This window comes from Topomyia yanbarensis, chromosome 2 (genome assembly GCF_030247195.1).
Source record: "Topomyia yanbarensis strain Yona2022 chromosome 2, ASM3024719v1, whole genome shotgun sequence".
In the NCBI taxonomy this organism is placed as follows: Eukaryota; Metazoa; Arthropoda; class Insecta; order Diptera; family Culicidae; genus Topomyia; species Topomyia yanbarensis.
Genome location: NC_080671.1, coordinates 355,123,404 through 355,138,327, shown reverse-complemented (window position 1 = coordinate 355,138,327; position 14,924 = coordinate 355,123,404). Strand labels below are relative to the sequence as shown.

Sequence of the window (14,924 nt, the reverse complement as noted above, 5' to 3'; positions counted from 1 at the left end):
CGCCAGGAAACCCAGCATCGTATCGGCCTATATGCCTGCTGGATACTCTTGCTAAACTTCTGGGAAGGGTCATCCTCAACAGGCTGACAACCTACGCTGAAAGTGAGAACGGACTATCGCAGAGGCAGTTCGGGTTCCGTAAAGGGATATCGACGGTGGACTCCATCGCGAGCGCGGATAAAGCATCGAAGCTAATCGCGCGGTGGTAACGATAGACGTGAAGAACGCGTTCAACAGTGCCAGCTGGGAGCGCGATCGCCGTAGCGCTGTACGGAATGCGGGTTCCGGACTATCTGTGCAAGGTTCTGAAGAGTTACTTCCAGAACCGAGTACTGGTCTACGAAACGAACATGGGGAAGAAGTCGATTAGGGTCACGACGGGAGTTAAGATCGTCGGCGTTGCAGATGATATTGTCCTGACGATAACCGGCGAGGGTGGAGGTGAAGATGTTGACGGCAGAGACAATAGGCAATGGCTGGCGTCAAGTTGCAGCTGACTCACCACAAGACCGAAGTAGTGCTGGTCAGCAATTGTAAAAAAATCCAACGTGTCGAGATCAGCGTCGGGGGACAATCCATCTCATCGATGCGTGCGCTGAAGCGGCTGGGTGTGATGGTCGACGATCGGTTAAATTACAACAACCATGTCGACTATGTATGTGAGAAGGCTGCGAGAACAACTAATGCATTGGAAAGAATCATGCCGAATAACGGAGGAGCAAGAGGTAGCACGAGACGGTTCCTGGCGAGTGTCTCATCCTCAACACTGAGGTATGGCGCACCGACCTAGGCTGCTGCGCTGAACTCAAAGCAGAACCGGACGAAGTTGGCAAGCACGTTTCGCCTAATGGCTGTTCGTGTCGCGAGTGCATACAGAACGATATCGTCAGAGGCGGTATGCGTAATTGCCGGGATGATTCCCATCTGCATCACTCTGGCTGAGGACGTGGAATGCTACCAGCGGAGAAATGCACGCAATGCAAGGAGACTGGTCCGAGCGGACTCGTTGGCTAAGTGGCAGCAAAGGTGGAAAAACGCGGAGAAAAAAAGGTGGACACACCGACCCATCCCAAATGTGTCTGCTTAGGTACATGGAGAGGTGGACTTCTATTCGACACAGTTTTTGCCCGGGAACGGATGCTTCCGGAAGTATCTGCATCAAGTTGGACACGCTTCGTCACTGCTCGAATTGTGTGAACGTGCAAGACACCTGAGCACGGGTTCGAGTCGTCGGGGCGCCAGCGAACCGGTCGTCAGGCTTCACCGGAATCGCCGGACCGACCTCAACACCCTACCGGATAGCTCGTGAGTAGGGTAGATCCATCGCCGGGGATTGGACTGAGTAGACCGCGTCGAATAGCTAGCAGTGGACCGTTGGGGCGCCAGTGAACCGGAAGCTGCATGGACCTCAGCACCTACTGCCTGACCCGTTGAGTAGGCTAGGTCCACCGCCGAGGTCTAGATCAAGTAGACGAAGTGGGGAGCTAAAGGGCTTACAGAAACGAATATGGGTATCGGGAGCAATCTGCCGCCGGGAAATTCACGGTACGGTAGATTCGCCGCCGTGGACTACCCGACAGTATCGTGACAAACAAACACCGGTACCGAGAGAAATCCCGTTGCCGGAGAACTCTCAGTCGGAGTAGGATAATATCCGAGGTGATCTCGATAAAGCGGGGAGCTAAATGGCTCAAGGAAGCGAGTATCGGTGTCGGGAGAAATTCCTACATCGGGGAACTATCGGTCGGAGTAGGGTGAGCTCACCGTTGGAGACTATCCATGTAGATTGTGATAAGGCCGGGAGCTGAACGACTCACGGAAACTTGACCTAAATGGCTCACGAGGACGACAGCTAAACGGCGACGTAATACATGGAGACAAGAAGCAAGAAAAGAGTTGAAAGATAAATCAAAAGTCAAAGATCGAGCCATTTCATGAACCAAGGTAGACTCCGAGATAGAACAGAAGAAAGAGGTGCGACGAAAGAGTAACGCACCCCCCACGAAGTAATACTTTGACGTAGTTTCATGGGGAAGAAGAGCGTAGAGTAAGGAGGGTTTATAGTGGTTAGGCACAAAAATGAGTTGTCCCAGATAGTGCCAATACACTGCAGGCCGGGCTTTTGATGCTTTTTAAACTTTACTATAAAAACATGCATACATACTTACTATTCGGCACAACTTTAGAGCATCGTCGTGTCATATGTTATTCTAAGGAAAATCATCCTACCATCGCCTTGGCATTGAATCCGATCCGATGTCTCTTCCTAATCTCCTTTTTGTCTCCTAGGTCCGAAGCGGACCTATCGACTATCAATTGATGCGGTAAACATACTAGTAGTATTAGTCTGTACTCCGTCCGTAAATACTGAATATTTTTCCTACAACTGTGCTGTTTTATCTCTATCTTATAACAGAATTCGATTATCCCTGTTCTAGCCAATATACGCATTCATTACATTATGGACAAGGCAAATCCTCAATTTTTCCTATTATCATTACGGTGAGTAGCTAGACCAGTGAAGCTATTTTAGGGTTTCACAAAAATAATCTCTGCCCATAAAGGACATAAGAAATATTTATTCACAACCCCCGAAAGGGCTGCCTATCATTTCTGAGAGCCCGGAGTGCTTGATCGAGTTAAATGATCATAAGAACAAGTTCTGAATAATGAACTACCTCTTAGGTGCCCGCACTCCTTTCCTGAACTAGCCTCATACCCAAGGTCAAAGGAGTCGACAACTAACAGGATCCACATGTCCCCCACACAAGCGAAATGATCAATTTGCAAGTAGGAGAACATATCTACCACCCAGCCAAGAAGACCTCCGAATCAATGAGGATGGACCATGCCAGTCGAAGGCCACAGGCCCTGCGCAATCTCGTACAGTTGCTGAAATTAGATGTTTGTTGGTGCTACTTACAGATTTCATTTCGATGATAGTAAGTATCTCATTCCCTCTTGTAAAACTCGCTTACCGCTGCTCATCTCTTCCAGCATTTCGACGCCGTCGGTCGACCGTCTCACAGAAGAGATCTCTTTCATCGAATCCTCATTTTCCGTCGGAACTCGTATATGAGACGCTCAAACTCGAATATCAACTATCTGAAGCGAAAAAGACATTATTTATCACATTCAACATATTCCCTGATCCTATAATCAACAAAGGTTGTCTGTCGATTCTAATGAAGAAACGGTAATGATGTGCATACGTCACAAAACCTTAAACTGACCCCCTTCGACAGTAGTTTGGCCTTACCAAGCCGTAACGCGGGTGGCGGCGTGAAAACTGCCGAATAGGGGTTGAGAACAGCTTGAAGCAACATCTGATGTTGCTCCAAATATATGTTATACCCATGACTGAATTGGATAGTCCCATCGAGTATGCAAACTATACCTTACATCACTAGACTCACTATTCTCAGACCCTGTTCACTTTGAAAAAAATCAGTCTTCAGCTCACCAACGCCATCGAACGTGTTCACATAGAACTAATCATCTACCTATTTCCAACACCTACACTACTAAAGAGTATCGCAAAGCGCGCGCATATGTGAGAGCTGTCATTTTTTTTCTTTTCGTCGCCCCAATGCACACGGCACGTTTGTGAATAACGTTCTGTTCGCACCGACATGCGAGCGCAGAGAATGATAGATGAAACGACATCATCAAAGAAAAAGGAGCACATCCTTCTGAAGTGCATTAGCTAATAGCGTTTTTGTTTTTTCTTGGTGCTACACCAGTGTAGTGCCAAGAACCAGATAAACTGATTACACCCAAGTTTGAATGAGTGTAGCACCGACTATACCGGTGTAGTGCACTGTCAAAAACGAAAATGCCATAAGCGGTAAAGAATGACGGGTAGTAACTGGAAAAAGTATACTGAAAGAGTCTGCTTGAAAAATATTTTTCGATTCTCGTTTTCATTCTGCTGCTACCAATACAGATTGGAGAGATCTATAGCCTAGTCCCTAGCTGAGTCAGTCTGCCGGGACTCGCATTATTTTATTTAAAATAATGAAGTGTTCGGTCAGTTCCTAAAAGATCTACACGCCGAAATCATTCCTATTACCTTGAAACCATTATTATTTGCTTCCTCCAAAATCTGCGACCCTATTATAAATATTACAGGAAGAAGTAACCGGTTGGCCTTTTTGGATTTAATTTCCTTTGATAATGTTCGCTACAAACGATATGCTCGCATATTTCATTAACGATACAAACAGTTCTCCAAACGAAAATTATAATCCTTCCTCATAGGTGCTTTCTGAATTTAGAGCCGATCAATTACAAAAGAATTTCATTGGTTTTCCTATTGATCATTTCATTCCATTTGCCATTCTGCTCACTCTCATTCCGGTGCGAAAAGAACCACATTTCCGAAAGCATCTGATATGCTCGCGCAATTGCACGCTGAAAGAAATTAGTACAAGTGCGTTCTGCTGGTTCAATGAGAACTCGAAAGATGGTGTTGGAATCACTAAAATGATGTTGACGAAGGTGTGTTCGTGTAATCTGACAGTGGGATATCTTGTACTTTATCATCTTTGCTGTTCTCCATACACCCTAATGTATGAAAACCGAGGTGTAGGTGGCGCGAGAATCATTGTTTTCACTTCTTGATGGATTAGTTCAAATTGCCAATTATGTGATCTTTTTATTCATTCTAGTGATTATTGAACTACATAACTCAATCCGCTGAAGAACAGTAACCGTTTGCCGCCTATTCCATACCTGGCGGGGCAGGTTCAGGGCGTTCAACGTCCTTCTCTTGTTTAACGAGCACCGGTAGATGGGAAACCATTGGAGGATCCTCGGTGTAGTTCCCCTGAAAAATACACAATTCCATTATTCCGTCCATCACAAAAAGCGTACAACTACTTACAACAATCTGCAAGTCGTTGCCTTCATTCGGATTATGCGGGGATATTCCCAACAGCACATCCATCCGATCCTGCGAAACGTGTCCAATCTGGTGTTCCATGATTTCCCGGGCATGCTCCAGCATGGGCTCCCTGAACTCGGGACATATGTTCAAAGCATCCTGCAGCTGGGCAGAGGGAAGTTGAATAAGTATACCCATGCTCTGAGGTGCCAATCGCTGGGCACATTTTAGGAACCCATCCCAAACGACTTTCTGCTTCCAGACTTGTTTCAGGATAAGTCGCTGAAGAAGATTCGTTATAAAACCAGCAAGTCGTGGGTGTAAGGTCAAAGACTGGATAACGGTTCGCATCAGGAGCGTCGGTAGCGGGGACAACTCTACCAGTTGCTGAACTACGCTTCCCAGCACATCATGGGTGTAGGTTTCCTTTTCAGCCAGGCAAAGAGAGGTTGCTTTCACGACCCATTTCAGCTCGACCTTGCTGGTGTCGATAGTATGTAGAGCGATCAATAGCTCTGCTGGTGTGATCGGTAGATTCGAACTGCTGTACTCGGCTCCAACGCCCAATAGTCGATTGAAGACTTCTTTCACGACCATCGGGTTCAACTTGATCAGCTTCGGTAGTGCGCTGAGAACTTCCTTCTTGGTGAGTCCATTAATAACCGGAATCAAGAGGCGAACGTCCGATACTCTCGTTTGGTGTAGATTACGAACACGCTCCACCAGTTCCGGTGTCGGAATTGCTAGAAATTTCGGTGTTAGATTGAATCATTTAAAAACAAGAAATACATACTTTTCTCCGTCAAAATATAGATGATTCTGGTGATGATAGTTTCTGAACCTTTCGGACACTGCTCTATTAGTTTAAGCAGCTCTTCGCTCTCAGCCCCTATCTTCCTAACGGGGGCTTCGATAGCTCTTAGCATTGCCCTCTTCATATCGGAAGTAGCCTTTATGTAGACTTCCGACAGCCTGTGAATCATCTCCTGATTATAAACTAATATTTCCAAAAACAACCCGAGACATGTTTTGGCTAAGTCATCATTCCAAATCCTTGGATGTTCATAACGTCCTAATTCTATGGAAAATATCACTTCCGGTGGGGTTTCATGCTCAAGATAGCCCAACCACAATAATGCTTGTTTTTCCATTTCTTCTGTCAGTATACGATGCAACGAATAGATATGCAACAAATAGTGGACAGCCTTCTCACGAATAATGCCATTTTCGCTAGCCGAATATTTGAAGAGAATTTCCAGGAACACTTTCTCCTTAGGAGGACGTCTAACGAGCAAGTCTTTCGTAATTTGCATACCACAATCGGCCAGTTCTTCCAGTTGACACATCTGACCCAATAGACTTATTACTTCGTCCGGAAGTAGCGGTGCTTCCAAGTACAATCTTTTCAGCAACGATTCTTTTTCCCGTAAGTCCTGCCGTTCCATGATATTGGTCAGAATTTTTAGCAACAGTTGCGTATACGCAAAGTCAGCCTTCATCTCAGATTTTATGTACGTATGGCGGGTGAAACCCTGCAGCAAGCTGTACTCTTCAAACATCCACGAAAAAACTAAATCCAAGCGTTTGCTAACATCTTCAAGAATGAACTCCAAAATGGCATCCCGAACCGAGGGCATAAAACTCGATCCGAACACTGTTATAATTCGTCTTCGTTTTGCCGCGACCCCACCGATGAGGGCGGACTTTTCCGCTTTCAGTATTCTTTTCACAGCTTCATCCAGGAACGAGAACCGCATATCACGAAGTTGAGGTTTTGTGATATCCTGAAGGCGAAGTACTTTAACTTTGGCCTTCATCTTCGGTTCACCCGCAGCGCCTTTGACGCGCTCCAACGACTCGCGTAGTTTTCGGCTCTCTTCGTTGTCGTCATCGTCTTCGCCATCCGGGTCACGGCGTCGGTTTGCTGTAACAGAAGAGTGAAATCGAACGGTTATAAACTTTATTTACTCATTTGCATAAGTGATATTTGAGCAACATCAAATACTACCCTTACCATGAATAATGCTCCTCTCCTCGTCGTCACTTATCTTCGGCCGCATTGGAAGTTCCTTGGAAAGGGCTGATGAACCTGGACCAGTTCGTACATCTGTCATCTGTTGAGCCAAATTAGGTACAATCTGTTGTATTTGTTGAGCTACCGTGGCGCCCGGTGATGGCGTATAGGTTTGGAGAAAAGTCTGCGGTGCTTCCGGTGGCAGTTTAGACATAGTGCTTATAACAAGTTGTACGACCGCGTCAAGTTTTTCCAAATTATCAGTCAAAAATTGTTCATTCAGACGGTTGGATTTGGTCTTTTGCTCGTTGAGTTCGTCATAGTCAATTTCCATCTGGCGTGGCGCGGCTCGTTCCTTCTCCCGCCGCATATGCTCACCAAGTTTAGCTTTTTTCGCAGCAAATTCCGAAGACGAATTTTCTAACGCACGTTTTGCACGCCGCTGTTGTTCACGTCTATCCAGTTTCGGAATCGCACGGCCGATTTCGCTGTTAGAAGCACCAAGATCCTGAAGAATCTGAGCAATGCTTGTCTGGTGCTCGAAGCAGGCCGGATGTTTCAGTAGATCGAGGAAACGTAATTTTAGATTCTTACGAACGGAACTAACTTGAAAGTTAGAAAGCGTTGGTGGTAAATTTGAGTGAAGATTTTTAAGCGCTTCCACGACTTGATTCATCATTGAGGGACGCATTCGCGCAATCAGGCAAAGTGTACCGGTGCAAGCTTGCAAGTTCATTGAAGAAATGTGGGATGCGGCATGAAACTGTAGAAGCAACTCAAAAATATTAACAGCTTCGTCTTCTAACTTACGTCTTCGGGCAATCTTCAACGTTAAAGGTATGTTTTCCAAAGAAAAATCATTCTCCCGTTTCATAGTGTCCTCATCCGGGTACGTTTGAAGAATGACTACTCCTTCCAGAAATTTTATTGCATTTGTTCTAATACCATCATTATCATTATCGATCATATCGAGAATCGAAGCCTTTATCAGACAGAGCGTGTTCCAAGCCTGCTCTACTTCTTCGGTAATATCCGTCAGGGAACAAATCCATATCAATGCTTGCTTGTAGATGGTCCCGCATCCTTGAATAACTCGCTTTGAAACACTAGGAGCAGAATCTCGCAGCAGTGCAAATAACGTGTTAACTACATTCGGTAAAAAGTTAATGTTGCTTTTGCACACCTCTTCGATAAAACCGGCTACGGATTTGCGGACATCCTGGTTGGGATCGTGAGCAAATGCTAAAATATTATCCAAAAATTCCAACAACAGCTCAGCGTCCGAGTGTATAATCAGTTCTTGAACCTTTGCTATGATTTCGGACTTTCCGGCAGCGTTAGCGGTTAGTGAATCATTCAGCAAATCTACGATCTGTAAAGATGGGCTTTGAGAATTGCATTAGATTATTTGAATAATTGAACTCACCTTCCCACGAGCGGACGCTATTTTCTCGTTAGTGAAAAGTAAAGCCGTCTCCTGGCTAAAACTGGAGCTACGAAGGAAGTTGTCCATTTTTTAATGCTTCAGTAGTTCAATCTTTAACTCTCCAATAAATAACACTTTGATGGAAATCTTTTCTGAAATTTGTTTTAAGCTTTTAGTAGAAAAATCTCATTTTTCCCTAGTGAATCTGAGTCGGCAACGACGGCACACGAAAACAAACTCTACTGAGGCGCGTTCGATCTAAACAAATGTCAAACTTCGTAACGTTGAGCCGAGAAGGGTGGCGTACCGTCGTTTCAGCAGGGCGTTATGCAATGTTGCCATAAGTTTTGATGAAATAAAGTGATTTTGTAATTTCCATATCAACATTTGAATAGGGCTAATAAGATTTGTAAACAAACTTTTGTTTTGCTGATTTCTCTTAATTTGTTATCATTTCAACACAGAAAACATTTGAAATTGATTCTACCAAGGGCAAAGATGTTGATTCATGTGTATTTTTCATAAAACTCAACTCTGTAGCGGAAAAATGAGCGAAATAAGTTTGTTTACAAAAGTCTCATTAGCCCTTTTGAAGAATTACTATTGATTTGTAATATGTAATTTTGTAATTTTATTGAGCGCGACAACCTGTTAGTATAGACTTTGAACCAGGTCAAGTAATTTTAATGAATTTTTATCAGCTGAAATTATTTGCAATCCAAGAATTCACTTTGCGTTCTAGTTGCATTAGAAGCTATAAAAGTAGATTGGAACAGAAATCCAGCTTTTTTACCTTTTTTCGTATACGATAATATAATAATAATATATAATACGTAAATAATCCGTATTTTGACAATCAATTTACGTGTTATAATGGCAGTCAAAACTGTTCTGTTCGTAACATATTAAGGGCCGATTTCTTCATCCTCGCTTAACTTTTAAACCAGGTTCACCAGTACGTTTAAACCTAGCTTAGGCGCTAAGCGAGGGTGAAGAAATCGGCCCTAAGAAACCTTATTTTGATAATAGTCGTTTACATCATCCTGTCAGTAAGGTTGGACAGAGAATGGGCAAAAATCGCTTTAAGAAGTTTTTTCCCACACCGTGTGTTAGTTCTTCATAAAATCAATCAGCTTAGGGACCGTTCATAAACCACGTAGACCGAAATTTGATAATTTTTAACCCCCCTCCCCCCTAGTAGACTTTTACCAACCCCCCTCCCCCGCCAAAAGTCTACGTAGACTTTTAATTTTTTTTTATTCGCAGGAAATGTGAATTTAGCAAGAAGCACATTATAATGTTCAATTAAAAATAAGCGTTCAGATTTATTTCAAGCTTTTTAAATATTAAAGAAAGATTTTTCACATTGGTTTTTTGTTTATGATTGATCAAATCAATTAATACCGATTCGAGGTGCTTTCCAACGTTTGTGTAGCGGAATACTTCTTTTCAAGGTTAGTCACTCAAATATATGTAAAAACATACATTGCTATAGCTAGCTTAAATTTTGGCCGAAGTGCGACCTACACCAACAATGCAGAATTGCTAAAAACTTTTTGAGCCTTACTGGTGCATTCAAAATTGTTAAATTATAAGAAACAATTACAAATTAATACTGTCGATGTGTACTATCATCTAGACTAAAATAATAAACCAAACATGCACACAAATTTTACTTTTCGTGAACAAATTTCAATATTTCTTAGATAATAAGATAATCTAAATTGCCTTATTTGATTAAGGGAACGAAGCTATTTAAATCTTCCCAAAAAATATTTATATTTCTTATGTAATTAATAGCCGTATCACCTTAGAGTATTACCGAAAAGTATCAAAGTTTAACTCCGAATATTTTCGAAGATAAATATAGTAGAGCCGGTTTGCACGTAGTTGCATAGGGTCAAGACGTAAAATTTAACGGGTATTTAAAGATTTTGAAATCAGTGTAAATAATTGTAAGAGAAACTGATTAACTCGAGTAAACACTTTGTTGTAGAAGTTTAACTACACTACTGCTTTAACCACCGAAATTATTAAATAAAAATTAAAAAAAATAATCCACTTATTGTTAAAAATCGGGTGTTTTGTTGTTACAATGCTTAACTTTGAACATTTTTTAACTTTTTATGTTTCATGCATTTAATGAAATGGTCCATGCATGTCTGCTAACTAGTGGTGCTTCAGATGATTTCACAGTCAAAATCTTCCAACGAGAGGAATTTTTGGCGATCGTCTTTGGAACTGTGATTTTGTATTATTCCCAGATCAAAACTATATCAAAATATACGCAAGAAACAAAAACGTGTGAGGTTGTCCAAAAAAATCGTGGGTTCTGGTTTGAGTGGTCGCTTAACGAGTAGTTACCTCAATAGTGTACCAGCTCTGAAGTTTCTGCATAAATACTGAATAGACCGATATTTTGAATACAACTCTCTTTAAATCCCATTCATAATTAGTAATACGAGAATAACAAAAAATAAAAGTCTACGTAGACTTTTTCAAAGACCTGCCGTCCACCCTCGTAGACAAACGTAGACTTTTACCAGACCCCCCCGTCCCCCCTATGAGTCTACGTGGTTTATGAACGGCCCCTTAGATAGAATGTATAACACGCGGTATGGAAAAAACTGTTTTTTTCATTTTCGATTTTTGTCCTTTCTTTGTTCAACCGTTAGAGGAAATCGACCTACGTGAGTCCTATGCGTTGGTCTTTCGTAAGATAAATGCCAGATATTCCCTAGGACAAATGCCAAATATTTTCTGCTGTTATGCTGATGTAAACAACTATTGCCAGAAAATTATGAACAAGATAAAATGTCTGGTATTCGCTAGAATTAAACAGAAATGTAAATCAAGGTAAATGCTTACTGCTTGGTCGACATTTATCGTTTTTTTATTACCCAATAATTTAAAAGTGATAAGTATGCCCTCATTCATTCCTTCTGAAACTAGTCAGAGTATCAATTCAGTGCTGGTTGATTGGAATATTACCAAAATAAACTCAGATTTGCAAAGTATAATGCGCACCGCTATTCGGAGTCGTTCACATCAATTAAGTTGAAATTTTTCACATTTATAGTGGTTTTGTAGTTTTAGTTTGGTATAGAATTTCACTTCTCCGGCTGATCGCAAAGAATGCGAAAGCACCAGCCACTCTCGCTGTGGAGGATAGGCCGAACGAGCATTGCCCTCCAACACAGCTAACAGGAAGAGCAGAGAAGCAGAATATCAGCACTGCCTGGGAATCACACTGCGGTGCCTTCCAAGATTCTTTGCAGGGAGCTAAGAATCCAGGGGCGACATTATGGAACCTTTTTGAATCGATTTTTTCATACAAGCTTGCATACAATAAACCTTTCGTTTCGAGATGCGCAATGCCACCCCAGTTTTTCGCCACAGTCGCTAGGGAGATCCTAGCAAAGGAGCAAAGCTCACCTCTGTAGCCAATACCTAAGGACCGCTAAAAGAGCAGCAATCGACACATCTAACGATTTCTCTAAATGTTGACCCGACCGATTGAATTAGACCAACCGCCATCCTACCAAGCAGCAGCTGCATATAAGCATCAGCAACAGTGAGGTGATTTAGTGAAATTGGAGGAGTTAATCTTTGTTAAACCATTTTGAACGCCTTTGTGGGATGAAAAATAATAAATTGTTGCAAGCGGCAAAATATTTTTTTTCAAAAATGATGGAAAAAATAATTTGTTTTTCATAGGAATTCCGAAATAGTGTTTGGTATATTGGCCGCCTTGAAACAAAGCGTTAGTGGAGCAAATAACTCTAGGTGATGATAGCATAGCTTTCTTACTGACCTAAACCACTATTGTCATTTGTCCTGATTTTTAAGTTAGAATCGTTGATATATTTCGAACACGATATTAGCGGCCATTATGGCACGTAAACAGCTGGATATAATGTTGAAGAAATGGCTAATGTTTATACGGTAATTCTGCTGCATCAATTGTCGTTGAAACATTTAGCAGGATTCCGTTAAAGTTGTTTAAGGAGTGCGCCGTGGTAGTGCGAGCAAAATTGAAGATTTTGATGAAACTGAGTTGGGTTCTCCGAAAAGAGCACAACTGAATTTCATGTTAGAGCCTACCCGATTTTCAATTCAATGAAGCAAAAGATAGGTACGAAAATGACTTCAAATAAACGGTCTGACAGCAGTTACTTGGTTAAACCTATTCCGAACCGGTTCGGAATCCAGAATGATTCTGTATGGATTTCAGTTGCAATAGAGTCGGATCCAATCAGAACTCCGAATCAATTTTCGAATGGTTTGACTGGGTATGTACGAAACTGAGACAATCGTCAATTTTAGCAAGCAAAACGACAGATAAATCAAAAGTTCAAAAATTCGGACATATCTGAAAATCTGGCAATTCTGAAGTTATTTTGTTTGGGTGGGTGTTATTGCAGGGTTGTTGCTCTATGAAGCAAAATACGCTGTGTTACATAGCGGTATTTTCCGAGCCACTACACGACCAAATTTTTTTTTTATTTCGAATATAGATGTTTTAACCTTAAGGTCATTCGCCTCTTCGGGTTAGATAAATCTCTTATAAAAAATTTCTTGCAGGACTCGAACCCAGGTGCGCTGCGTACAAGGCAATCGATTTACCAACTACGCTAGACGCACCCCCGACCAAAATGACATTATTTGTTTACTGTTGCTGATCAGTTGTTCACGGGTTTTCTGCAGAACAGCTGATCAGCCCAGTAAACAAAGAACTCGGAAAGTAACCTTATGTAAACCACCGTCCTCTGCTTCATAATCATAATAAATACAAGGTAGAAACTTATCTTTATTTTGACGTATACAGTTAGTACCCATTAAGATTTCTGACAGCTCATTTACAACCACAGATACAAACTCAAGTCAGAGGAAATTGGTTTGTTTTCATCAGGAAATACCTAACTTCAATCGATTTTTGCAGTGCAAAATATTTTGTTTTCGTCACGAAATAATTCAGCGCCTTTTCTTTTTCAACGGGAATAGAAAGGTCAATTACAGAGAATGTGATATTTTCCCTATAAATGAGTTTTCTCAGTTGTAACTATAGTGGCCCAATTCAGACCCCTGGCTGTTTCTTAGCTATTGTAACATTATGAAATGCGTTTATTTCATTTTCATGGTTGTTATGTAGCTTCGTTCTCTCACAAAAAAATTCGGGTCTTAGTTTTCGTGGGCGTACGCTAGGGGTGAATGTTGTTTCGGAGCTCTTGAAAAATGTGTAAGCCGAAAAACAAGATTTTTTTGGCAGCAACAGTTAATTAAATCCTGTGCATTATCGTGATTTTGGATCTACCGGATATCTTTTATTTTGTATCTTGTTTTGGGCGAGACTATCAACTGTTTTCGTTTAATCGATGTGTCAATAATAGAATATGGGTTGGTCCAATTCGGACCTTTTGCCGTATATACAATCTGATACGCGATCGCGAAAAACCGTTTGAGAGGAAAGTGTGCGCAGTCAGTGGAGCAAATAAATGTTGTTTCAACAATAAAGCTGTATAAGCCCTGGAACAAACCAAAAAATTGTTGGTAATAGTAAAAATTTTCTTTAAATCCACAGTATTTTTTTCTGCGTTTAACTGTTAGCTTTAACTGGATTTGTCAATAAAACTGACTGAAAATTGTGCTCCTAAAGTTTGAGGTTTTCGTATGTTCTATTACAGTAAAGTTTTTACACAAAGTTGTACTTTTTTTTAAATTCAATGTATTCCATAAGAAATACATTGCGACGAATCTTGTTGCGTTGAAAAATTATCGTCGCGTCTCCTTTGGAAAAGCACGGACAATATTTACCTACGAACCAGTAAAGAGGGTTTGAGCGTGTACTCGTGTAAAAACCTACTGTTTCGTCCCTCTAAGTAAGGTTGGTTTCAAAATCGTCCAAGTAAGGACGTTCGTTGGACCAATTTGGACGATTTTGAAACAATTTTTGGACGTCTCAGTGGGGCGGCTTATAGCACTTTGTTCATAATACTATTCCATGTAATTTATTTTACATCGTTACAAAAAAATAATCAACTGAATACAGTGTCTTGTTTAGGCGATTGAAATATTTCGACATGATATTATTTTTCTGAACACTAATACTTTTCTTGCATGTTCTCCGGAAGAAGAATGTTTGTTTACTTTACACGATAGGGACCATTCATAAATTACGTAACGCAAAAATTGCCCAAAATTGACTCCCCCCTCCCCCCATGTAACAAATTGTCACAAATTTCTCCATCCCCCCCTCCCCTATTACGTAACAAATTCCCAGATTTTTTTTCTTCAGTGAAAACATGTTACGTAACGATCTAGCTAACTCCCCCTCCCCGCTATGTCACAACATGTCACAACTTGTTGTACCCCCTCCTCCCTTAAAAGCGTTACGTAATTTATGAATGGTCCCATAGGTAGCCATCTGACTGTTCGATAGGTAGATTTGGTTTCGCTCTGTGCGAGCCTTTATAACAAACAACGCCTTTGGCCGCATTTTTTTGACTGGGTTACTTTGGGTAGGCGTTGCTAACGCGTAACGTTTAAATTTCCGAACATTGACAGATGGCAAAAGCCGAACCGGCGCGAGATAACGCTTG

General features: G+C 41.5%; 1 protein-coding gene across 2 annotated transcripts; it reads right to left on the bottom strand.

The window, feature by feature from the left end:
* Positions 1 to 3,640: 3,640 nt before the first annotated feature.
* Positions 3,641 to 8,575, bottom strand: LOC131684280 (symplekin). Of its 2 annotated transcripts, none has more exons than XM_058966998.1 (5): positions 8,326 to 8,575; positions 6,894 to 8,271; positions 5,679 to 6,809; positions 4,886 to 5,628; positions 3,641 to 4,828 (listed from the first exon to the last, which is right to left on the bottom strand). In XM_058966998.1, the coding sequence occupies exons 1-5, from the start codon at positions 8,410 to 8,412 to the stop codon at positions 4,724 to 4,726; spliced, it is 3,444 nt and encodes a 1,147-aa protein (XP_058822981.1). In that variant the 5' UTR covers positions 8,413 to 8,575; the 3' UTR covers positions 3,641 to 4,723. The 2 variants fall into 2 exon arrangements, with proteins under 2 accessions (XP_058822981.1, XP_058822982.1); XM_058966999.1 differs by having other exon boundaries at positions 3,647 to 4,828; positions 6,900 to 8,271.
* Between the last annotated feature and the right edge of the window lie 6,349 nt (positions 8,576 to 14,924).

Bases quoted from the DNA above. Each gene is read 5' to 3' on its own strand.
- LOC131684280 (XM_058966998.1), bottom strand. From the start codon at position 8,412: ATGGACAACTTCCTTCGTAGCTCCAGTTTTAGCCAGGAGACGGCTTTA. The intron at 6,810-6,893 runs GTAGTATTTGAT...CTTCTGTTACAG, and splicing joins GAGCATTATTCATGGTAAGG to CAAACCGACGCCGTGACCCG. The intron at 5,629-5,678 runs GTATGTATTTCT...CGAAATTTCTAG, and splicing joins CTATATTTTGACGGAGAAAA to CAATTCCGACACCGGAACTG.